Source organism: Crotalus tigris, unplaced genomic scaffold (assembly GCF_016545835.1).
Source record: "Crotalus tigris isolate CLP2741 ecotype Arizona unplaced genomic scaffold, ASM1654583v1 scf7180000024437.13266115, whole genome shotgun sequence".
Taxonomy (NCBI): Eukaryota; Metazoa; Chordata; class Lepidosauria; order Squamata; family Viperidae; genus Crotalus; species Crotalus tigris.
Genome location: NW_024100606.1, coordinates 11,155,149 through 11,180,066, shown reverse-complemented (window position 1 = coordinate 11,180,066; position 24,918 = coordinate 11,155,149). Strand labels below are relative to the sequence as shown.

Genomic DNA, 24,918 nt, shown 5'->3' with positions numbered 1-24,918 from the left:
GCCGTCCCAGCTGGGATTGCCGCCCAGTCTAGGGAGACGTGTGGCTGGCTCAGTGGCCTGGGAACAATGGCGGCCAGCCAGGACCCAATGCCCCTGCCAGCCACCGGCCCCAACAGCTGCCGGCCCCACCAGGACCAAAGTGATGCTGCCGCCCCAGCCAGGACTGCTGCCCAGTCCGGGACATGGCCAGCTCAGTGGCCCAAGGACGGCCCAGGAACCAATGCCCCAGCTGGCCGCTGCCCCAGCCAGGACTGCCGCCCGGCCCAGAAACACGCGTGGCTGGCTCAGCAGCCCAGGAACTGCCCAGGAAGCTCCTGCCGGCCACTGCCCCCACTGGCCTGGGAGACACATGGCCAGCTCACCAACCCAGGGACAGCCCAGGAACCGCCTGCCCCTCCGCCTCGTGCAGGTAAGCCAGGGGGCCGCACTACCTGCCCTGAGACTGCTTCACGGGGTGCTCCATGGACTCAAAGCCCCCTCCCTACCCCTGCCATTCACCCTCCATCTCCGGCTCTGCTGCTGCTTGGCCAACTGGGGCCGCAGCTTGCGGGAGGGCTGGCCTGCTCAGCGGGGGCTCTGCTGGGCCACTCCCAGCGGGGATCCCAGGGCTTCCCTGTACAGTTCCCCAGCCACATGCACTTCGGTCGGGGCCAGCCAAGGAAAGGGCCTTCTCCCAGGGGGCAGGGCACCCGGCCGCAGGGCCAATCAGGAGCTCTGCGAGGGGGCAAGTCTGCATGAGAGAAGGGAAGTGCAACTGCCCCCCCTCTCTTTCTCTCTGCAAATGGCAGAGAAGGCTCCGGAGCCGCAGGTTAGGCGATCCCTGTGAAAGGGTCATTTGACTCCAAAGGGGTCACGACCCACAGGTTGAGAACCACTGCTTTATATCCTTTGGCTTCCAAACTTGGCACTTCCCTCCCTCAAACTTCTATGCTGCCCAATTTGCAACAATTTTTATTAAACTTTGTGGCTGAATACCCACTCTGAATTTAATAAAACCAGAGGAAAGAACAGGACGAGAAGCACACTAATTTGTTTGAAATATGAAAGCTATCCAAAACTATACCCTTTCCAGAACTTTTTGGCTATTCAACAAGGTATCAAACTTACCTAATTCTGGAGGCAATACTGTAAGACGGTTTCCTTGGATATGAAGTTCTTTAAGCTGTGTGAGTTCCCCAATTTCTTTTGGGAGTGATATCAAGTCATTATCCCTAAAGCTAAGCTTTACAAAAAGGAAAATATTTAAGAGTTAATCAGAGAAACAATCTGCATATACAAAATATATTTAAATAAGAGATACTGCATATGCACAACATGCTAAGGTTAGTTAGGCTTAACTTGGTTGAACTGAATATGTAGTTTATCATGTAGCATAAATCCTGATTGCTCAAATTATCATTCAATGTATATATACTAGAAAATAGGTCAATTTAGTAAGGAGATTAAATGTACTACATGATGAAGCTGTCAGGTCAATTCTCAGCTCAAAAGATGTAGATCAAGACTTGCCACAAACACAACTAGCTCTTTTCCTTTTTGCTACTTCACTCCACCCATTTTTCCCATGTATGCATAAGTACTTTCTGATTAAAAATAGACAATAACTCCTACAAACTCCCATGACTTCTTGCAAATTGATTTGATTCTACTCAAACTAGGACTGCAAAAATAAATTGATTTCCCCCTCCCCCCAAGAATTTAGATAAATTACTTACTATCTGCAACTTCGTGAGCTTCCCAATATCTGATGGCAGGGTTTCAAAATCGTTGTCACTTAGATAGAGTGCACGCAGGGTGGCTGCAAATTAAACAGCAATATATAAACAGGGTGGCATACAACCCGACCATTTGAAGCCTGATCAATGAAAATGTGTCAGGTTTGATTAATAACCCTGACTTGGTGAAAAGCCTTTGACATACCCAAGGCTCACAATAATAACAAGCAGGTCAAACTTAGATTTACTGGCTTATGTACTATTGCTCTGCTCAGGAAAACATCTATATCCAAAAGGGCGGGCCGACATAATTAACAAATTCTACTACATTGCTCTCTGGCAGATTGTAGCACACCACCGCAATACTAACTTGTCAATACAGAAACTATCCAAGTTTATTACTAACCATTATTCAAATTAGCATTCATAATCTCCATGTTAGATTTGTGAAATAAGAAGCTGTTAACATATCTTTTTTTAAAAAAAAATAGACTAGGATATTATTTCTTAAATATGTAGAAGTAATTAGAGAGGCACAACTCCTCTCCCTAGATGAGGAAGGAGCCCTCAAGAGAGAGAAAATGGCAAATGAAGGCAAGTTGAAATCTCCAAGAGCATTTTGACAGAATGCTTCTTGAGTCAAAATACAATAAAACAATGTTATGAGCTAGCTAGCTCTCAAAAATTATTTAGGTATAATTTGGGTATGATTTAGGGAAAGACTGCATATATTGGTAAATAACTGGTAAGACTGCATATACTGCTTCAGCTCATTAGCACTCATTCATTAATTGGATGTATTTCTTGATTGAGGCTTGTGGAAATTTTGTCCCCCTAGTAGTAAGCATTGTTTCCTGTCTAATTAGCTAACAATTATTATTTTACAATATTTACAATATATAGTTAATTGTCAACATGCTATTTAAAATAATTTTTATTATATCAGAGTATTTGCAATATAGAACATTACTGCAATATTGCTGAAATGTTTTATGTACTTAAACTATATTAATTGATAATATTGTAACATAATCGCTATACTGTATCTTCTTCTTGGAAAAAAAGCACATCCCTTTTTCTTGACTAGATTCTTTGATAAAACATTTGGTGGAATTTAAGATGTGAAATGTTGAGAAATGGTGCATTAGAACACAAACAAATAAAAAATTATGTATGCATCATAAAAAAAATGGAAAGTGGGATCATTTTAACAGAACAAAGATTTAAATAATTTGGGTTAATTGTATTCTTTTCATTCTGTCTTTCAACAATATAGTTGTTAAACAAACTGTTTAGCTCAAAAAATATTTCAATCATTCTAAGCATAGGGCTCTAAGAAAACACTTCATGGAACATTAATAAGATATTAGACATTTGAAATGTCTAAGCACATTTCAAAAATAGTAATCATATTCAAAGCTGAGCAGAGATTATATCTCTCACACTTACAGAAAAGCAAAGTTTATTTTAGTTTTTCATTTTCAAGCTTTAAATTGTTCCATCCCATTTCTGTCCCAACCTGTGAATGTTTTAAATAATCAAACCCACAAAAATATTCCATATATTTTGTGAATGTTTTTGCAAGAATATTTTTAAATTTTTAAAACTGAATTGAGTTTTTTAATTGAGATTTTGAATATAAATAAACAACAAAGTCTTTTCGTGTTCTGTCACAATCTCAACATAGTGATATTGGGAAAGGGGGAAAAAAGATGGCTTCCTCACCCATTTCTTTGTTACAAACAGGTTTTGTTTCAATTTTGAGGTGTTTCTTAATTTCTGGTTAGGGGAGGCTAGCTTGGGACCATGATTAGACTTAGCACTGAGCCCTAATCCTTCATTCTAAAGTAAATTGAAATTGTAGAGTTTCATCTTTGTTTTTCAAAGAAAAAAGCTTCTTGGGGGGGGGGATTTCTTTGTGAATCACAAATTTGAGATCCTGTGATTTACTGAGAGCCATATCAAAAATGATATATTTACTGAATGGCACTTTCAAAAATAAACTTGATATGCTTGTATATTTAGTTCTGTGTCTCTGCTTTCTTGTCTGCCTACAGAGATATATGCACCTTCCCAGAAAATAGAAGAAAGCATCACTGAGCCTTGCTGAAATGAATGCATTTGCCTGATGATACCAAATGCTAATTGAAAACATGATATTTATAATACATAGAACTAAGAGTTATTGAAAGAAAGTAATCACAACTTGGTTGCTAGCTAGCATTCCGTGACACAAACAGCAGCTCCTGTAATGGTCCCAGCATAGTGCTGCATTTCCCAACTTTCATTTTACAAATGCTGAATGAAATTCAAGGAAATATGACCGAAGCGCAGCTGATCAAACACACCTGTTTGTCCATTTGTTCCACAAATATCAGGTGACTATAGATCAAAGGATACAGATCACCAAGCTATGTAGAAATATTCAAGAGGACTCGGAGGAGGAAACATATATCTCAAACATTCTTTTTAGAAAACAGTCTTTCTCAAATAAATCAGTTGGAGAAAGCAAAGTAACTTTTCAAGATGATTTAAAGTTTTGTTTGTTTGTTTGTTTTAAAAGATGAGTTCTTACTTAGATAGAAGAAGTTTCCAGGCAGGGACTTTTCATTTAAATTATTGTAAGTCAAATCAAGAACTTCCAGAGCTGGTAAAGAGCCAAATCCTCGTGGCAAGGTGTTGAGCCTGTTCATCCTAAGAATGAATGCAGGTTGTAAATTGGCATTATTTTTGATACATAAGAAACAGTGACATTTCACATGATATACGTAGCCTGCATCAGCGTTACTATATTTTAAAATCCATATGGAGAGTCCTTTCAATAATATCTTTCACAATCCCGAACAAGAAGCTAATACTGTAATAAAAAACCCTGATCAAACATATATACCAAAAGGCAGGAAGAATTATATAAAAAGTCCAATTAATAAATGGGCATCCTTAAAAAAAATCATGTGGCTTTGATAAACTTTCAAGATGGATGTTACCTCTTCTCAAGATCAGGAAATAAGAGTACCGTATATTCCGGCGTATAAGACGACTGGGCGTATAAGACGACCCCCAACTTTTCCAGTTAAAATATAGAGTTTGGGCTATACTCGCCGTATAAGACTACCCCTCTTTCAACGCACACCAAATAAAAATTAAAAAACATCAGATTTGATTTCAATATGGTAATTTTAATTCAAATGCTTATGGCATAAAGGTACTTAGCAGGAAAACTGTCACTTATAAACATAAGGCTGTTTGTCATCAAACATGTAAACATAAAACAGTGCAAGTGATTAAACTTTTCCTAATTCACTCTAAAGCTGAAAGGAAGGATAAGACAATAAACCCATGGGAGCTGCCATGCTATTTGTTTTCTAAGCTGTCAACCAAACTGGAACTGATGATGATAGGAGGAAGATAACAAACAATAGAGAGAGCAAGTGCCGGGCAAGTCCCTGGCGAGTCAGCAACGCCCATCATAACTGCAAGCTATTTTTATAGGTTTTGCTGGCATAATACTTTCCCTTTAAAAGCCTTTAAAATCATCCTGTTCATCATCTGATATCATAAAAATATCAATGACATCTTGTGATACATTTGCAAGGCAGTCATCGTATGGATCGAATTCCGTATCAGATGGTGTGGTCTCAGCTTCGGCTTCCTCTTCATCTTGCCACAAGTAGTCGTCCTCCATACCATCTAATGAATTTGATATGCCACACTTCTTGAAAGACTTGATTATTGTTTCTGCATCAATATCATTCCAGGCTTTTATGACAAACTTGCACAAAACATCCAATTGTGGAGCACGCATGTTTCCTCCTTTTGTGAATGACTTTTCGCCACTAACCATCCATTCATTCCACTGTTCTCGAATGCGATCTTTAAATGGCTTGTTTAGGCATACATCCAGTGGCTGTACTAACGATGTTAATCCTGCAGGAATAACTGCCACATCTGTGTTTAGTCTTGCAAGCTTTTGCTTGGTGCTGGGAGTTAAATGAGCCCTGAACATATCCCACACCAGTAGACTACGTTTTTGAATAAGTCCACCTGGTCGCCTGCTCCATACATTATCAAGCCATAGCTTTACCCCTTCTTCATCCATCCAGCCTTTTTCATTCACATGTACAAAACAACCAACAGGGAACTTGAGTTTTGGCATTGTTTTTCTTTTAAAAATAATCATTGGTCTCAGTTTGGCACCATCAGCTGTGCATGCTAGTACCACTGTAAAACTGGACTTCTCATGTCCTGTTGTTTTAATTAAAATTGTTTTTTCACCTTTCTGATGGACAGTTTTATTTCCAACCATATCAAAATTCATTGGAGTTTCATCCATATTTCCAATACTACTTAATGCATAGCCATGTTTAATGCGCTGTTGTATTATGTATTGATGGAAACTAATTACTTTGCTATCAAGATCTGCAGGTAATTTTTGTGCAATTTTCGTCTTTTGCCTCAGTACCATATTATGCCTTTCCAAGAATCTAGTACACCAGGATGCAGTGGCCTTAAATCTGTTGCTGTGATCTGGGTTAGATTTGGCCCACTGAAGTGCAAACAAACGTATTTTATTTCGTGTCACTACATAACCGTTTTGGCGATGCTCATTCACCATGTCTGCTACATGTTTTTCAAGTTCTGGCCAATGTGGGGTGCCTCTTCTTAATGCACACTTACCCCTTGGCATACTCTTTAATGCTTTTTCATTTGCCTTCCAGTCCCGAACCATCTTTTCTGTTACTCCATATTGTCTTGCAGCAGCGCAGTTATTATGTTCCATGGCAAAGTTTACAACTTTAAGTTTGAAACTGGCTTCATATTTCCTTCTTCTTGCTGGTGGAGCCATGATAGGGTCTTGACTATTGGACATTTGTATACTGTACTGTATGTATTGGTGCTGTACTGTATGAACTGGTACAGATACTGGTGCTGTACTGTATGTACCCAGTATACAACAACCAGCCAATCACAGCAAGCGATGAACCTTAGCTGGTTGTTGTATACAAAGCCTGCTTGGATTGGGTGGATCAGCTCTCCCTGCCTGCCCAACCCTTCCTGTCATCTTATAGGCCAGGGGTAGGCAACCTTGGCTCTTTTATGACTCATGGACTTCAACTTCCAGAATTCCTGAGCCAGCTATGCTGGCTCAGGAATTCTGGGAGTTGAAGTCCATGAGTCATAAAAGAGCCAAGGTTGCCTACTCCTGTATAGGCCCTAGGGAAAAAATGGACAAGCTAATTCCATGAGGGAGGGGGAAAGGGAGCACAGTTTCTGAGTTCTCATTGGCCACCTGTAAGTCCAAATGAGTAGCTCAGGGTGTGTGCGTGCACATGTAGGCATGCGTGTGACTCCCTGGGTCCCTTCCATTGCCCTCCCCCCAGTAGCAAGCTTTGGCTTGGAGCAAACAGGCTGCACACAGGGATCTCCTCCTCTCAGTCTTCCACCCTGCGAATACTCCACAGCCTCTCCAAGCTGAGTGAGCAGAAAGCCTGCCTGTTTTTCAAAGGCTCTGCCTTGTCAATCGCACACACACCTTGATGAAAATTGCCCTGCCTGCAAAAGGACTTCTCAGCAGTTTTTTAAAGCAACACTACCAAGAATGAAATTGGAGACAGCCAGAATGTTTAGGGAAGAAGGAAAGGAAGCAGTTAATAAGCTAAGTAAGAAAGGCATTCGCCCTTCGAAAACTTGCATTTCCATAAATGTGATAAGTTGCCCCCTTTTCAGGTAATGGGGGGGGGAGTAAATGCTTTCCTTTTAATTTGTTATTAAAACTCAGTGCACTACAGTACTTATAGATGGGAGCCAGATTGACCAGCCAGGATCTGTCATAAATAACACCACAAATGCACCATGCAAGTTTATTTAGGCAGGGGGGGGGAGAAACTGCTTGCATAAGCTCGGGCAAAAGGATTGTGTAGCTGTTTTCTGTCCCCACTCCATTCCTGCTTCTTAACTCCGAGAGGAATTTAGCTGACACCCCTCCCCTTCCAGACCCATAAGCTCCGCCTCCCCCAAGCTACTCTCACCGGCAGTGAGAGGTAAACGCTGAAAAGCTTGCATGAAGAAGCACTGAAAAGTGCCTCGAATGGACGCAGATGCTTAGGTTTGTTTTCATTATATAAAAAAACCACCCTACAATTCTTTTCCCCCCTTCCCCATTACATGGGCCATCCCTTTCTACTTCCTTTGAATGAATTAATCAGGGGATGGCCACTACCAATCCGCAGTTCTGGAGGGGTGGGCAAGGAATTGGGATGCAAAAGGGAGGGAAGAAGAGAGGAGACGGTTTGCAATGTAGCATTATAGAATGGGGATTAAACCTCCAGGAAATCTTACCGTCACAACAGCCAGATAATGCCTATCGTACTCTCAGAGATATCTTTAGTTGATCGGCTGGTTTTAATAATAACCCTAGGACTCTTTTTGAGTGAGAGAGAGGGGGGGGGGAAGAGAAAACTTGCTGAGTAATATTTTTCCGGCGTATAAGACGACCCCCCACTTTTGCGAAGATTTTAAGTGTTTAGAAAGTCGTCTTATACGCCGGAATATACGGTAGTTAAGGGAATGTGCTTTAATTTAGGCAGGGTATTGTAATAGTAACCTTACATCTATCAAAGCCACTTTCTACTTCAGTCTATACCTAATATAAATAAAATAAAGCTCTTTCTCCTTTTTTTGTAATATATTTTATTGATTTTTCAAAAAAACATAAATCACTTAATAATTGGTAAACAGTGTGTGGTCTGAGCTACATTTGTAAAACAATCACTAACAACTGATTTCTATAATCCATAATCCACATAATAGTTTAGTTGATTTCCTCTTCTCCCAAAATACTATATTCTCTTTTGCAAACATTGACTTAATACAATTCTTATTGTTTTTATAGATAACAGTTAAATATATATTTTTTCCCAATAGTCCTAAAAATAATAATCACATCAATATAATATTCCTTTTCTATCCAATCATTCTGGTTGCCTTATCATAGATCCTGTTACAGTCCTTATTTTAGTTTGTTTCTCCCATTAAATTCTAAATATTCTTACTGGTTAAGATTTTCTCAAAAATTAATTACATTTAAGAATTTAACTCTATTTTTCCATATGAACCATCTCATACTTTTACATTTCTTAAGGAATAGATAAAACATGAAAAAAAAGAAAAGAGAGCAAGAGTAAAGAAACATAAAAATAACATACTACTTAAAATATATATCCCTCCTAAGCTAATATATATTTATTTTCTAAATTTCTTATTCTTTTTAACCATAATTAAAATATATTTAATCTTTAAATATTCCATTTAATACATCTAGTCATCTAATCCTTTAACTCTTATTCAAAACATTTTATCCATTATAATTTTCTTAAATTCGATCACATTTAAATATCTAAAACATTTCCTTTATCTAAGTCATTTCAACTTTTTTATATTACTCATATCAAGAAAAAGAATAAAAAAGAGAAAAAGCATACTATATTATTTTTAGAGAATTTATCGCTTTTAGAGTGACATATATATTCCAAAACTTTTCTATTTCTTTAACCATATTCAAACACGTTTCTTTTTTAAGTATTCTCTCTGGTAAGTCCCATCATCTATTTTCTTAGTTTCCACTTTAGTCTTTTTCTTTTGCCCAGTGTCTGTCTTAATCAATGTATTTTGCTGAATTAAAAAGGTTTTCTGTATGTCCATAAATGTTACTGTATATATAAAAAGTAAATCAGGAAAAGTGTCTTTGTATGGGACTTCTGCCTTTCCATGTTTGTTGAAAATCTTTTTCTTTCTCTCCGCTTCTCTTATCATTTTTTTTTCTCTCCAATGTTCCTGACATCTCTACAGTCCATTTTATCCGATCTGTTTTCTTGTTCTCAGATTTATTGTGTAGTCTTAAGGGATAAGTTGTTTTTTCCAATTCTTGTGAATTTTTTTCCACTAGAATTAAATCATGTTTCCTTGTTTTGTTAAGTTCTATCTTTAAGTCTCTATTTTCAGTTCTATATCCGTGTATCTGTTTTATATGCTCCTTCTCTGTTGCTGTTTTCTAGGATTTTTTTGTTGTAAACTTGGAAATAGATTGATTTATATTTTCAAACTTGTTTTGGATAACTTTGTGGTTTAAAGTCATTATTGTTTGAATTAGTTGCAGTATATCTCCTCCTGTGATGTATTTATGTTTTCTTGATATGTTCTTTCTACATGTCTCTGATCCATGACAGCCAAGAATTTGAATTTTCCTCTTCATTCTTTTCTCTGTAAATAGCTTTAGAGTCCCAATTAGTTAGACATTTGTAATCCAAATAGTTCAAAAAAGATTTTTTTCTGAAATTTGTAATTCTCTCTTTGTCTACAGCCCAGATTATTGTCTTTTTTTGTCACAGCTGTTGTTTGTTGTTAAAGCTTTGAAGGTCACAGACACAGATTAGCTTTTCCCAGATTTTGCCAAATCTTATATTAAAGTCATAGTCTTCATCTGCCACTAGGTGTCAGCAACTATTTGTTTTTCAATTTCCAAAATGAACAATTATCTTTGAAATGAGAGTCTTAACCATTAAAACAATTTTAGATTTATCCAGATTTAAGTTTTAATTTTTTTATTTATTTCACTTCCATATATTTTGATCCTCCATAAAAAGATTAATTCACCGTTTCCATTAGTGTAAGGGTGGGGCAGAAATTCCCCTCCTTCCCTTTCAGAGGTATTTTGCTTCTTGGGGATCTTTTCCAGGAAATTAAATATAAAATAGGAAAGAGATGATCAAATTCCTCACTTAGTTTCAAGCACGCGGTTCACAGTTGTGCTGGTTAGTGCTTTGGGACTTCGGTTGCAAGTAGCTTGGGCTGGTCGATGCAATACGGCCAGCCTTTCTCCTGTCGGGTTATAAGGCTTTCCCCAAGTCAAACGGAAAGGCCGCCACTGTTTCAGAATCACTGGAGCACCCTTCTTTCTTTGTTGCCTCGGGTGACTTAGACCCATTTAGGGTCCCCTGGCAGGATGAAATTAGCCATGGGAGTGCAGAGAATTCGCAAGCCCGTGACCGGTCGCTACCGCGCAAAACCAGAAGTCTTTCTCATCTTTACTACTCTCCCTGAGTTAGATATATGCAATTTCTATCTTATTTCCATTCTGGGAAACTAAAGGTATCTACAGTATTAACACACAATTTTGTTTTTAGATTGATACAAAAGGTTGAATGCTTTGCTATTTGAAATATTTTTTATTTCTGCATTTATTTCAGGATAAAACTGCTAGAACATGAATAATATTTGGTACATATTTTTCAAACAACTAACCAGTGAATCATTTTATTCAACTTTATCTTATAAAGCAGCCTCTTCCAGTCTGGTACCTTTTAGATTGTTGAGATTATACTTTTCAGAATTACCAGCCATATTTGATTGGGAAATAACTGATCACAACTTCTACTCACCCAAGATTTAAGTGTTTGAGCTTCTGAAGGCTGCTGATCTGAGTTGGCAGCTCCTCAATCTGATTGTTGAAAAAATTGAGTACTTCTAAATTCCTCAGATCTGCAATATTTGGAGGCACCGCTGCAAAGAGAAAGAAAATACCCTTAAAGCAAGGTAGGGCACACAAATCACATCAGCCCAGTTCAATGAATGGAAATTTTGTTTAAACCATATCGCATATACACAGGCAATAGCAAAATCAGTTGATATTAGATATGTTGTCATTTTAAGGGAAAATATGCCCTTAAAAATATCTTATCTTTGGATTGCTAACAGCTTCTGAAACTTGGCTTCACCTGTAGGTCCTCAAGGGATTTTTGCATACAATTTGGCAGAAGAAATAATAGACCATCCCCACTTGTATTTAACCACATAAACATGATCTGGCAGCAACTTCTTTCAGCATAGTATTGATAATATCCAGTTTCCTCCCAGTCATAAAACAGTTTTAAACCATCATTAGTTGCATCAGTTTTATTTTCAGTACTTTTATACCACTTGGCTCAATCATGATTTATGAGTTCATATCTATTATACTATTAAAACTTTCCTGTTTCTCTGTTTGTAACCTTCAATTACCTGAACTTTTGAATCATAGCAATTTTTTAATCAAAGTATCTAAAATGCAGTAATTTAAAGAATGTGTATAAAATCTGGGACTTTTATTCCTGTGGATTTGAAATTTCAAGCATTTTCAGATCAATTGTATTTGCAAAGTTGTGATCATTACAATACTGTTGCAATGTGCAATGTGCTACAGTCACATGGTCATGATTTTCAACACTCCCTGCCAGTTTCCCACAATTAATGACAAAATGGAAGCCAGCAGGAAGTCAGAAATTACTCCAATCCCATTGCATTTTTGCTCACTCTTGGTCATTCTGTTAATCTGTTTAGGTAATTAAACATCTCGGAAAGGAGATCATGGTTTTCTAACAAAACATAAAAATACAGACACAGCAATACAGAATAAAGCAGGATAAAAAGAAAAATATTTGTTCTCAGAATCGGCAATTCTACTATATTCTGAATGCTTGTTCTAACAAAATAGTTTTCACTAATTTGCTGAAACTGGAAGCAGGGGAGGGTGGGGGGCGGGCAGGACAAGATATTTTAAAACATGAGGATTGAACTTCAGACCCAGGCTTCCTGAATTCTTGTATGGAGATCTTCAGCATCCCCTTTCTGCAGGCATACAAGGATTGGCAAGATTCTACCTGAGGCACCCAGAAACATGTTGCAGTGATCTAGTCATGTGGTGATGAGGGTGTGAGTCTCAGTCACCAAGAATTGAGCTATAGAGCTCAACTAATATAGATAACAAATATGAAGCTAATATTAGTGAGTAAAAAATATTGATGGTTTTAAGTCTTATTCAGATCATACTTTGGGACAGCTGACATTTTAAAAGAGCAGTGTATAACTCTCTTGTAGTCAAGGATTTAACCTTTGATAAGTACACCAGAATTTACACTTCAAAAATGGCAGAGGCAATCCTACACCTAATCCCATTAATTTTCAACAGAAGTTTAATCAACTTGGACATTTACTTCTGCAACATTTCAAACAATAAATTGGTAGCACCTATAAGAGAAAATCTACGGGCATGCACTCCTGCAGTCTCCAGCTATGCACCTCTGTTGTGACTAACATGCTTCCCAAAACTCTTAATGTTCTGGCAGGCTATAGCTTCATGATGAACAATGTTTAGGAACAAGCACCTGTACTGCATTCTTTACTTGGTAACTGTTATTTCATCAAAGTATGTAAACAAAACAACTCTATTCTATCATCTTTTGAAAGACCAATTGCCTTTGGCTTACTCTTAAGTGCTATTATTTATCCTGCTCCATCAAACTACCAGAATACTTCTATCTCATATGCTGTTTTAAGAACTGGAGCCTTAGCATGCTTTTTATTTCCTTTTACTTTTGGTTTTTCAGAATTTAAACTTTATTTCTCCTGCAGGTAATACAACTATAATATTAAATGGCTATTCAAAATGATATGCATTTGGTCTAAATTTAAATTTAAAGTTCAGTTAAAACTTAATCTTTATTTAAATTTTGGCTATTGAAATAAATAATACACTGATCAAGCCAGACCACTTTTGAGGCAATTCCGAGGAGGATCCTATTATGATCAATACTTAAAAAAAGCACATCAGATTAGTAACAAATCAATGTCTATCTATTATTCAGAAATATAAAAAGCCCTGATGCATGATATGAATACTACAGTTCAGATAAAGATTTAAACTCCATTGATTTAATTTTCTCTTTTATTTATTTAAGCAAAATCAAAGCAAGCAAATAATATTTATGGATTGGTAGGTGATCACATCTGATAAAGCTTTTTCTTATGTTCGCATATTTCAGAATTCTAATAGAAGTATATTTGGATAAATTGTGGAAGTAGCAGCAGATTACAGAATCTGAGTGATCTTGTCTTGAAGCAGAGCCCATGCAGTGCTGGATCTGAGTAATACCTTGATGGAAAACTTCCAGAGAATATCAAGCTGTAGACTAAGGAAAGTTAAAAAAACATCCTGGAGAGAACTAGTTGTTTTATGTAGACATGAGAAGTTTAACTCAATTTGAAGAAGATCTTACTTTGTTTTGGAGAAAATATCTGAAAGCATAAAGGCATATTGTCAGAATCCAATTATATTTCATCTTTAATTATCAAACATAGAAACTCCCAATTCTGCCTTCTCTGGATTCTGCCATAAGAGGGAGAAAAGGGGGAGAGCAAAGGGGCTTTATGGCCCTCACTTCCTTCAGCACACTTCAAAGGACTGAATGTGTGTTTATTGTGGCCTCTAAGCTTTAACATATCAAAGAAGAGTAATTGCCTTTCATGTAGTTATCTGAAGTCTCCATCCAGACGGAAGAAGAAAGGGGATGGAATTGTGATACTTGAAACTATCACTGGAAGGGGGGTTGATTGGGTGGGACTACTGGGGAACCCCTTAAAACCTTGAATGGGAGAGCTTGAACCCCAAGTCCTGTCTAGCATGCCTGCAACCATTTTCTCTTAATAAAGGATTCCTGTTGGAAGAGCTATTCCAAGAGTTCTGTCTTCTTAAGATGCAAAGTGGGGTGGGTCCTTACATTAGACAGGACTTGCAAAATTAATCCACCTGGAAGGTAGACCCTTGCCGGGGGATTTTGCAAAAATTTACCATGTCAGACAACGAAGCAAGAGAGGGAGAAAACTCCCTGGAAAGAGAGCCGCTGACCCAGTTGGAACCTTGCCAGATGTTGGGATCCGAGAGGCCAGATTTCTCAGAAGAAGAAGTGGTGGAGACACAGGACCACAAGCCTCGCTGGTCGATGGGCGTTGGAAAGAAAAGCGAGTGGGGAAAGGAATCAAGAAAAGTGACCCTGAGACGGGGAACCAAGCAACCAGAATGGAAGCAGGAGATGGAGAAATCCCTGCACGCAAGTGAAGAGGGAGGAAGCTGTATGCCGTACTCAGACTGGATCCTAGAGAGAGCTATTGACCTGATGAAGAGAACTCTCAGCTCCCTAGGAGAGGAGATTCCTGAGCCCTACGCCCGCCCCAGTTCCTGGAGCCACAAAGGGAGAGACACCGAGGGGGACGTGGAACCTGCAACCCCAGGGACATTTACTGATCCAGGAGCTCCCACCCCCTACCGGACCACAGATGGAAATCTGGACGGAAGACACTACCACCCACAATGGAGGCACCGATCCATTCCAAGACGTCCACCGTTGGAGGTGAAATTCAAAGGGGAGCCAACACGCTTGGGGTTTTTCCTAACCCAAGTCCTCAGCTACATGGAGGAATATGGGCAGGACATCCCCAGCGACAAAGCCCGCATCCGGATCGTGCAATCTGCCCTGGATGGACCAGCTGCAGATTGGGTGGTGAACCTGCATGACTCCAATGCCCCAGAACTCAGTAACTTCAACCGTTTCATGTCCTCGTTGAGAAGACGATTTGAAGACCCCCTGGCTGATCGCAAAGCCCGTGAAAGAATAACAACGATGAGGCAGGGCAAACGCCCAGTGGCTGAGTATACACAAGAATTCCGAGCCATTGCCAGCAAACTGAATTGGCCAGAAGACATCCTCCTTGGCCGTTTCAAAGACGGACTAAACTATGATCTATATGATGCTTGCCTGCCCCGAGGAGACCCACATCGACTTGAGGAATGGTACGTCTTGGCAGAGGAAGCAGAGATCGACATATTGAAGAGGCATCGCCGAGGAAAACAATGGAGCCGCCCCCCGCCTGAGCTGACACACCAACCGGTGAAATCATCGGATACAGCCAAGAAGCAGATGGGGTGTTTCAAGTGCGGAAGAGAAGGGCATCGAGCTGTAGAATGCCGCTCAAAGGCCCCCCAGCACAACCCAGACAGATCCCCAATCAACAAACCCAGAGGGTATTCAGCTAAGCCAAAAGAAACAGCCATGAAAATGATGGAAATTGCAGAAAACCCCACCTCTGCTCACCAAGGGGAAAGAACTCCAGCCTACACCACAGGGACGGTGGATGCCTCAGATGACAGCTCGGAAGGCGAACCCCTGGTAAGTGGACGCATCACACCCATCTTCAAAACAGTGACTATATTAATCCCCCCCATGCCCGAAGCTGTGAAGGTGAAAGCCTTAATAGACTCTGGCTGCACCCGCTGCCTCATTAGCCCAACACTAGTGGGGAATCTGGGCATCCCATCCAGGAGACTGGAACAACCAATCTCATTTGGCCAGCTAGATGGATCCATAGCAGGGGGGGTGCCAGCTACCCTAGCCACTCTGCCAATACACCTCTCCCTGGGCAACCATGAAGAGGACTTAACGTTTGTGGTGACCCCAGGTATGGAATGCCCAATGATTCTAGGGATGGAATGGTTGAAAAAATGGAACCCCTGGGTAAATTGGAGGACGACAGAAATCAAATTCCCGAAGGGGGACCCTATGGACTTAAAACCCCAAGAGAGGCTACCAGAATCAAGAATAGAAAAAGCATCCATAGGAGAGGAAAAAAGATTAACAGAAATACCAGAGGAATATAGGGACCTTGCTGAAGTCTTCAGTGAGGAGAGGGCGAATGAGCTTCCCCCCCACCGACCCACAGACTGTACCATTGAATTCAAGCCTGGGGCAAAACTCCCGAAGCCCAGATTATACTCCATGAGCCCAAAGGAGAAGGAGGAAATGGAAAGATTTATAAAAAAAAACCTGGAGAGAGGTTTCATTGAACCAGCTAAGCCTAAAGTGGCTGCCCCGGTCCTTTTTAGAGAGAAGAAGGATGGCTCTTTACGTTTATGCGTGGATTATAGGGCCCTGAACACAATCAGTGAAAGCAACCTATACCCGCTGCCCCTCATGAAAGACATGCTGTCACACCTATCGAAAGGGAAAATTTTTTCTAAACTAGACTTAAGGGAAGCTTACTATCGCGTGAGAATCAAGGAAGGGGACGAATGGAAGACTGCATTTAACTGCCCCATGGGGTGCTATCAATTCAAAGTCTTGCCATTTGGATTACAAGGGGGCCCTGCAGTCTTTATGCAATTAATCAATGACGTTCTAAGGGAGCACCTGTTTAAGGGGGTCCTTGTTTACTTGGACGACATTCTTATCTTTACCGAAACAAAAGAAGAACACGTCAAACTTGTCAGAGCGGTTTTAAAGAAGCTGCGAGCCGCTCACCTATATGCCAAACTCTCAAAATGCGAATTCCACCAGGAAAGGATAGACTACCTAGGCTATCGCATATCCCCACAGGGCATTGAAATGGACCCAGAGAAGGTCAGAGCAGTATTAGAATGGGCACCACCCCGCACAAGAAAACAACTACAAAGTTTCCTGGGCTTTGCAAATTTTTACCGCCAATTCATCCCCTCATTTGCACAGATAGCCTTGCCCCTCACCAACTTACTAAAAACGAAGGGAACATCCTCAGTAAAACCTAGCCAGCCACTAACATGGACAATGGAGTGCCAAGCAGCGTTTGAGAGACTAAAGAGACTTTTTTCTGCCGAACCAGTACTAAGGCACCCAGATATGGACAAGCCCTTCATAATACAGGCAGATGCAAGTGATGTGGCAGTGGGGGCTGTGCTATTACAAGAAAATGATGATGCAGTATTGCAACCCTGTGCATATACATCTAAGAAACTCACGGAAACAGAACAGCGCTGGCCCGTATGGGAGAAGGAGGCTTATGGGATACGTTGGGCATTACTCACGTGGCGACAGTTCCTGGAAGGCAACAAAATCCCCTTCCAGGTATGGACTGATCACAAAAATTTAGAAGCCCTGAAAACTTCCAGGAAACTCAATCCCAAACAAGCCCGCTGGTCCCAGCATTTTCACCAATTCCAATTTAAGCTCAAACATTTACCAGGAAGAAAGAACTTCCTGGCAGATGCACTATCTCGCATGCCCCAATATAACAGCGCACGAACCACAGACTCTAGACCAATAATGGCAGAATCACAACTGGCAGCGCCAGTAACCACAAGAACCCAAGCCAAAATAAAACCACAACTGGACAGCCAAACTGGGATTGAATTCAGAAAAAGTTTGGAAACAGATGATTGGTTCCAGAAAAACAAACATGTGTGCACAATGAGAGACGGATTGCCTTGGGTAGGGGAAAAGTTATATATACCAACAACTCAAAGACTAACTTTCATGCAACTTTGCCATGACACAAAATCAGCAGGGCATTTTGGATTTGTAAAAACTTTACACTTAATTAAACGGCAATTTTGGTGGCCATCAATAAAAAAGGACATAGAAAGTTATGTTGCCAGCTGCCCAACCTGTGCATCAGCAAAGAGGTTGCAAGGGAAATCGCCAGGGCTGTTACAACCAGTGGCAAGTCCCTCAGCCCCCTGGAGGGAAATAGCCATGGATTTTATAGTGGAATTGCCTGAAAGCAATGGGAATACTGTTATCTGGACAGTCACGGACCTATTTTCCAAACAGGTGCACTTTATCCCTTGCCAAAAAATTCCCACTGCAAAGGCCTTAGCAAAACTTTTTATCCAGCACATTTACAGATTGCACGGGGCACCCCAACGCATCATCTCTGATAGGGGAGTGCAATTTACGTCTACATTTTGGAAGGAATTTTTATCCCTCTTAGGGACCACTCAGGGACTGACATCTAGCCATCACCCTCAGACAGATGGACAAGCGGAACGCTGCCAGTCGGTACTTGAGCAATATTTGAGATGTTTTTTAAATTTCCAACAGAGTGATTGGACGGACTTACTTCCTTTTGCAGAAGTTGCCTACAATAATGCAGTCCACTCCAGCACAGGCTACACTCCTTTTCAAATAGCCAACGGCCAAAGTTTCAACCCTATGCCAGAGTTAACCCCAAAAGAACCAACGATCCCTTCACTGAAAGAATGGATGGAAAACCTACAAAACACCTGGCCAATAGTCAGAAAATCACTAGATGAAGCTAGGCGGGCATACAAAGCACAAGCCGATAAAAAAAGGGTTGAGCCTACACCATTCATTATAGGAGAAATGGTGTACTTATCTACAAAATACCTAAAGTCCCTACAGCCCTGTAAAAAACTTGGACCAAAATATATAGGACCTTTTCCAATTAAAAGGATCATAAATCCAGTAACAGTAGAATTAGAATTACCCAAAAACCTCAGGCAAATACACCCAATTTTTCATTGCAGCTTGCTGAAAAGAGAGCATCAGTCACCTCTACGGCCAAAAATCCCCCCCCCACCACCTCCAATCATGGTGGAGGGGGAACAACACTTCGAAATAAAAGAGATCCTTGACTCTAGGAGATATCGTGGAACAACTCAGTACCTAGTTGCCTGGAAACACCTCCCTGCCTCACAAAATGAGTGGGTCCATAAACGTCACGTCAGAGCCCCGAAGCTATTGAAGAAGTTTCACACAGAGTATCCTAACAAGCCTAACTAAATTTTTTACTTGTGTTTTCTTTCAGGTGGATCTCTCTTATTGTTAAGAGGGGCCGGATGTCAGAATCCAATTATATTTCATCTTTAATTATCAAACATAGAAACTCCCAATTCTGCCTTCTCTGGATTCTGCCATAAGAGGGAGAAAAGGGGGAGAGCAAAGGGGCTTTATGGCCCTCACTTCCTTCAGCACACTTCAAAGGACTGAATGTGTGTTTATTGTGGCCTCTAAGCTTTAACATATTAAAGAAGAGTAACTGCCTTTCATGTAGTTATCTGAAGTCTCCATCCAGACGGAAGAAGAAAGGGGATGGAATTGTGATACTTGAAACTATCACTGGAAGGGGGGTTGATTGGGTGGGACTACTGGGGAACCCCTTAAAACCTTGAATGGGAGAGCTTGAACCCCAAGTCCTGTCTAGCATGCCTGCAACCATTTTCTCTTAATAAAGGATTCCTGTTGGAAGAGCTATTCCAAGAGTTCTGTCTTCACATCTGATAAAGCTTTTTCTTATGTTCGCATATTTCAGAATTCTAATAGAAGTATATTTGGATAAATTGTGGAAGTAGCAGCAGATTACAGAATCTGAGTGATCTTGTCTTGAAGCAGAGCCCATGCAGTGCTGGATCTGAGTAATACCTTGATGGAAAACTTCCAGAGAATATCAAGCTGTAGACTAAGGAAAGTTAAAAAAACATCCTGGAGAGAACTAGTTGTTTTATGTAGACATGAGAAGTTTAACTCAATTTGAAGAAGATCTTACTTTGTTTTGGAGAAAATATCTGAAAGCATAAAGGCATATATTCTTTTCCTAGAATTTCTGCATTGCAGAATATGAGATTTCCATTTTCTGGAATTATCACATAAAGTGTTGAAAGGTAAATTACAACTACACTGATAAAATCCCCACCCATATCACTGAAGACCTAGGGGATCTGGCCAAAGATTTTTTTTCTGCCTTCTGGCTAAGGTCATAAGAAATGAAGCAATAGTGTTATGCATTGTTATTCCTTGCCATTACTTGATCAACCAGTATTTAAGACATACTGATGTTGATTCTGGAGGCAGTATACAATGTTAAAAAAAATACTATTGATAATCTAACCTTTCTTGAATTTGCCTTTTAAAAACCATTACATTTTTACCATCATTATATCTGTGTCAGTAAATGTTATACTGCCCCCCCCCAAAATCTTTTCACATTAATCTCATTCAATAGACATACATTTTAATATTGTGAAAAAAAGAAAAATATTCTCTGTCTACAATTTTCACATCATTCTTATTTGATTAAATTCTACCAAGACAGAACTGTTTGTGTTTAATAGACCAGGGCTTTTCAACCGGTGGTACACGTACCACTTGTGGTACATTAATAAGTGGCAGGTGGTACGTAGCCCTGCTAGCCAAGTGTAGTGGGGAGGGAAAGAGCCAGTGCAGGCAAGGACTTACTGTGAGAGAATCCTCTGGAGCTGCTACACCTCACCCCAGGCTCACTTCTGGCTCACCCTCCCCCATGAGAAAGGAGGAAGAGGGGGGGCGGAGACATGAGAGGCTATAAAAGGAGGCAGTTTGGGTGGGAGAGGGGGGAAAAAAGAAGCAGCCTCGGGAAGATGTGGAGTCAGCTCTAGCTGCACTGAAGGGGAAGGAGGAGGGGAGGAGAAGAGAGGAGATCAAGGAATCCAAGCAGTCCGGCCATGAGCCGATCTACAACTTCTGTGGTAGCCACCTGTGCTGGCAGCAACAAACAGGCAAGAAATGCAGCAGGGGAGGGGTTGTCCTCCAGGAGGAATGAAGAAAGGTAGCATCACTGGAAGTTTTGAAGAAAAAACTGGACAGCCATTTGTCCAAAATGGTATAGGGTTTGAACTAGATGACCTCCAAGGTCTCTTCCAACTTTATCATTATTATTATTATTATTACAGTAGAGGTAAGACAGGGAGGGAGGGAGGGAGGGAGGGAGGGAGAGAGATGGAGAATGGAAGGATTCTTACGTGCTTTTGTGACTTTGAAGTTCTGGGATTTGTGCAATGTGGGCTTTGTGTTCTGAAGGATTGTTTGGAAATTTTCTATTTGGCAGATGTCTCCTGTTAGCTTCTATTGCTCTGCTATTGTTAGCTGTAAGATTTGCTGCAAGGGATTTTGAAGTATTTTTCTCCTGCATGGATTTTGCCTGTAGCATTCCTTTACTTATGAATGGAGCCATTTGGGGAGGCTGCCTTAGCCGGCAGCCAATACTTACTACATTTTTTTTTCTTCCTTAAGTGCCGGCTGTGCTCGTTAATTTTCCTTTCTAGCCAGTAGCTAATTCTTAAAGGGGAATGTGCCTTTTTAAGCTAGTTCCCTCAGCAGCTTCACTTTTCTGTCTCTGGAGGCTTTTCCTTGTTTGATGAATATATGGAAGAAGGAAAATATGGGGGAGGATTTATTTATTTATTTATGGGACTTATATACCGCTTTAAGTGCGAGCACTCTCTAAGCGGTGTACACCAGTAAGCAATGTGTGTGTGTGTGTGTGTGTGTGTATATATATATATATATATATATATATATATATATATATATATATATACACACATACATATATATATACACATTGCCCCCAACAATCTGGGTCCTCAAATTCTTCCTTCAGAAGGAGGCATGAGAAAAAGGGAGGCAGAGAAGGAAGTCTCGCCTTAGCACTTGGCCACTAGCAGCCCTGCCATTGACTTTGCTTATCAAAAGGTTGCAAAAAGGGATCACATGACCCTGATTACATGATACTGTAATCATCATAAATGTGTATCAATTGCCAAGCATCCAAATATACCACATTTGCCAGCGTATAAGGCGACCTGGTGCATAAGACGATCCCCAACTTCGGCGCCGATTTCCATGCCTAGAAAGTCGTCTTATCTGCCGGAAACTACCATAATTTCCGGCATATAAGACGACTTGGCGTATAAGATGACCCCCGACTTCGGCGCTGATTTCCGTGCTTTAGAAAGTCGTCTTATACCCCAGAAAATACGGTAAATCACATGACCCTGGGCATGCTGCAATATCATAAGTGTGAAAAATGGTCGTAAGTCATTTCAGTGCAATTGCGACTTTGAACAGGTTTTTTGTTTGATCATCAAGTTTTTGACACCTTGCTAGGTGGTACTCGAATATTGCCATAGCCTAAAAGTGGTACAGTTGGTGTAAAGGTTGAAAAGCCCTGTAGTAGACAGGGCAAGAGGGCAAGGTAATTACATTGGTCCTTATAGTAACTCTGGAGAGGGACATGCTTCCCAGAAAGGATTTGATTCAGCTCTTGGAGGTTCTTTTGGACTTTTCCACAAAGAGCAGGTGGAAGCTGTGGTCAGGGGAGATTTTGCCCATCATTGGCTGATCTCCTTACAGCAGACATGTCAAACTCGCGACGTCACGTGACATCGCGCAACATATCGGGACAGTTTGGGGCAAGTTTGCCGGCAATGGGGTGGGCGCAGCTTCCGGATAACGCGTCCAGCCTGCGGGCCGACAGTTTGACACCCTTGCCTTACATGAATCAAAGTTACCAAGCAACAATAGCTCATCTCTTCACTTGGTTGTGCTACATCATTGTTGTGGGTTCTTCTTTCTTGAGAAATGGAATGGTTTCTTAGGAGTTTTACTCACATGAAATCTCTCTCTCAGAGATATAGAGGGCCTAACCCTATTGGTATTTCCTAAACAAAAAAAGTGCTGTTTCAGTGAGCGTTTAGCTCTTAGGGTAATTTGAGTATTAGGGAATCTTTGTGAGCTTTTTAAAAAAATTTAATAGTTTTGTATGTAAGGTAAGTCTGGGCTGTACTATTTTTTCTTTGTATAATTCTGATGTATCCTATTTAGAATCTCTATTGATTAGGACAGACTATAGGAGACAGACAGACAGAAGAAAAATAGATATACATTAGAACAGGAAATTTATAAATCACTGAGGTCCAATTTTTTAGAAATTGTCTAACATAATTATATTACACATTAACAGGCACAACACAAGCAATATAGCCAAGATTACATCCAAGGGAAAATCAGATACAATTCTAAACTTGAAATTCCTTGCACATAAAAACATAATTAGTGTGGGCACAATCAATTTAATTGAGGCAATGATGCATAAAAATTTTTTAAACCCTCTACTATGTTCCCAAAGAAAGGTCCATCTCAAGCTACTAGCTATTTTGCTCGCACAGCTAGTAGCAGTTTCAATGGGGATATATATATATATTGCTATTCTATGAATCATGACAAAGGAGAAAAGCATTAATCTAAGTCTTGTTTTATATCATCCTGGGAAATAAAATATAATTTAGAAATCTTTTAAATAAATAAAATACAATGACCCATATATATTGTCTGTAATCTGTGCCAGGAATATAAAGAGAAAACAGAAAAGGCTCTGAGAAACATTTTGCTGCAGTCGAAGAACAAAATAAACAAAAAAGCTGCACCTTTCTTGGTTTCTGTAGATGCTGGTCTTTTTGATAAGATAAAGGATTATTTCACAAAATCAGTCTACTTTGTTAATCTCTGATACATTCTCTGAACTGAATCTTCATATTAAGCTACTTTAGTTTATATCAAAATTTTAAGCCATTTTCCCCAAATAAACACTATGGTTCCAAGAAATCATGTTACTTTAAGTATAAAGTTTGAACTTAAGCTTCGTCATTAACTATTAAGTTAACAATTAACTATTAAGTTAATATAAAATAATTCTGTATCTTCCAGGATTGTGTGCCACCAAGTCATTGTTGATTCTTAATAACTATATAGATTTATTCCATGATCTATAGAGTACTTTAAAGTACTAATTACAGTTAATATCTTCTTAGAGGTTTACATTGTCACTACTCCCTGTTTTTGGATCAAAGAATCCATATTAAATATAGGAGAATCTATATTTAATAGATGAAATCAGTGAAAATTTTTATAGAAATCTTGATGTTTGAATGATGTCTTGGGTTGTGTTTTCATAAGGGTGGCTATTAATGTGATATGATATGATATGATACGATATATGATATAATAGTATGTTATAAATCACAGAGATTTAAAAATTAAAATATTATTATAGGACTTAATATCAGGTAGACATCTCTGGGATTATACCCTTTACCTTTTAAATTTGTGACAATATATTTTATATATTGCATTTTTCACTACTACTTCCTCTAAAATTCTAAAAATACTTTTTACGCACCTGCCTTCACATCATCACCACATATTTCCTTCTTCATGTCCTAGATTATGTACAGACAATCTAGTACTTTACAGCATTATTACTTGCTTATTTAATTATAAGGCCACCCATCTCTACAATAACTCTGACCAGTGCATAAAAAAACACCAAGAAAAATACAAGTACTATAAATACAAATCCCCAAACATCCAGAAAAACAACCAGCCTTGCCAAAATTAATAATACAGAGGAATCACCACTTATTGGAACCATGATCTGAAGAAAGAGCAAGATATTCAAGGCTCCTTTAAACCAGTCAAATTGTATGCATAGAGAAGCTTATTTCCATAATAGATTCCATACATCCTACATTCTCAGAGTACAAGCAATATAAGGTTTAAGTGCCATGGCTAAGATGATATTCCATCATCACCTTCTTTTTCCCTAGCCATTCATTTCAATAATCTTTCTATGACAATACTGTAAATTTAATGAGGTTTGAGGAGAAAAAACACCATTTGACTCTTGTAATTTGTTTTCTAATACATTTACAACAGGAAGGCCTGGAGGAACGTTGTCCATGGGGTCGCGA

General features: G+C 39.6%; 1 protein-coding gene across 7 annotated transcripts in view; it reads right to left on the bottom strand.

Moving 5' to 3' along the window:
* RSU1 (Ras suppressor protein 1) overlaps window positions 1–24,918 on the bottom strand; it is a 114,865-nt gene that overhangs the window by 68,224 nt on the left and 21,723 nt on the right. For all 7 annotated transcript variants that reach the window (XR_005555218.1, XR_005555219.1, XM_039331737.1 and 4 more), the window contains 4 exons: window positions 11,153–11,273; window positions 4,291–4,409; window positions 1,716–1,798; window positions 1,108–1,222 (listed from right to left, as the gene is read on the bottom strand). Coding sequence is in view for 5 of the 7 variants with exons in the window: in XM_039331737.1 (XP_039187671.1) it covers window positions 1,108–1,222; window positions 1,716–1,798; window positions 4,291–4,409; window positions 11,153–11,273 (438 nt within the window). In the remaining 2 variants the exon portion in view is untranslated. The remainder of the gene's footprint in view (window positions 1–1,107; window positions 1,223–1,715; window positions 1,799–4,290; window positions 4,410–11,152; window positions 11,274–24,918) is intronic.